General features: G+C 33.2%; 1 protein-coding gene across 1 annotated transcript; it reads right to left on the bottom strand.

Annotated features, from left to right (window-relative positions):
• Window positions 1-379: 379 nt before the first annotated feature.
• On the bottom strand, window positions 380-1,417 carry TRIADDRAFT_55893 (uncharacterized protein; the record flags this gene model as incomplete). Its single annotated transcript, XM_002112118.1, has 1 exon — window positions 380-1,417. The coding sequence occupies one exon, from the start codon at window positions 1,415-1,417 to the stop codon at window positions 380-382; it is 1,038 nt and encodes a 345-aa protein (XP_002112154.1).
• Window positions 1,418-1,649: the final 232 nt, after the last annotated feature.

Below are 1,649 nucleotides of genomic sequence, written 5' to 3' on the forward strand. Positions count from 1 at the left end.
TTACCAATTATGAAGGTTTTAATGAAAGGTAAAGATATATTAAAGTTAATATTTTATATATGCTAAATGCGTATTTGGTCTTTAGTAATACGTTGTCAAGTTTCTTTAACGGATGTCGCTAGTCAATAACAATTGATGAAAGTTATATGATATGTCGATTATAGGTGACAATTGTTAGACGGAGAGAGATTGTTAGATGAAGTGAAATAGTATATTTATCAGGGAATGATGTAATTATCATCGGCACTAGTCACCTNTAATACATATGTTAACTAAAAGCACAACAACAGATACCAAATTTAGTGTTGGGGTAGATTTNTAGGCTATTTCCTAAAATAGGTTAAATTTTTTAAGATATGGATAAAGGCATGTAGTTTTTTTAGCTTAGTAGTGTAGAACTACTGCTTGCTCGAGCTCGTACAGTCTTGCATCGCCAAAATAAGGACATAACACCATCGCGTAAGTTTTTGTTGAAAAATCCGTAAATGATTGGGCTAGCGACTGGATTCCATGATGCTAAATAAAATAGCCATTCCCGTACGTGATATTTATTTAGTCTGCGTGATAGAGTTTTATCTAAGACATTGATTACTTGGTAGACATTATAAGGTGTTTGTAAGAACACATAAACTCCGACAACGATTGCTACAGTTTTGACGGCTTTTAAACCAAAAGGCGAAGAAGTAGAGGTGGAACTGGATTGATTTTCAGCTCTTATCCTACTAGCGTGATCTTTTGCAACCAAAAAGATCCGAACATAGAAGATAATAGTGACTATAGTAGGAAGCAGAAACATCAAGAAGGCCCAAAATACGTGCCATGCTTGTAAGCTTATCCTACGATTTGCCTTTATTTCTGACATTAGACAGTAATAAGGGCAGAAACGCCACCAATCAATTATCAAGGGCAAAAATGCCACAAAAGTAGGTAAAATCCAACAAATTAGTAAAATGATACCAAACATGACCGATTTGTAAACACTGATTTGATTATACCAGAATGGAGATGTGATGGCAATGAATTTCTCTAAGCTGATAGAACAAATATGAAAATTCATACAGCAAACGAAAGCAAATTGGATAACATTATGGGATAATTGGCAATAAATATTAGTAAATGGGTGAATAGAATTCCCAATAACCATGATTTTAACCGGTAAAATATATAGAAAGCAAAATAAGATATTGGCGAGGCATAGACTTCCAACTAGTACACTACTGTGTGTCCATAGTGATTTTTTAAAGCAAATAACACCCACTAATAAAGCATTTGGGACTAATATAATGATGAACAAAATACTCCATGTAATGATTAAATCGATCTCGAATTGAGATATTGGCCGATAAACGAGGCTTGTTAGATTGAGTTTAAGAAAAAATCGAACATCTGGGCAAATTGTGTGGGTTAGCGCTGACATTTTGATTTAATAAAGTTGACAAACGATTTCTTTCGTCAGCTTTTCTCTTAATAAAAGGTTTAATAAGATTTAATTCTGGAGTTACTTACTGCCACCAGATAAGCCAATGTTGTAATAAAGATCTAAAGAGTGAGCAAATGTTAAAAATTAAAGAAGACTTGAAATTATGATTAGCTCTGATACATATCCTTGCACGCTAAATTTCATAGTAGTGCAATTAATTTAAGAATAG

The sequence above is a fragment of the Trichoplax adhaerens genome, genomic scaffold (assembly GCF_000150275.1).
Source record: "Trichoplax adhaerens TRIADscaffold_4 genomic scaffold, whole genome shotgun sequence".
NCBI classification, from domain to species: domain Eukaryota; kingdom Metazoa; phylum Placozoa; class Uniplacotomia; order Trichoplacea; family Trichoplacidae; genus Trichoplax; species Trichoplax adhaerens.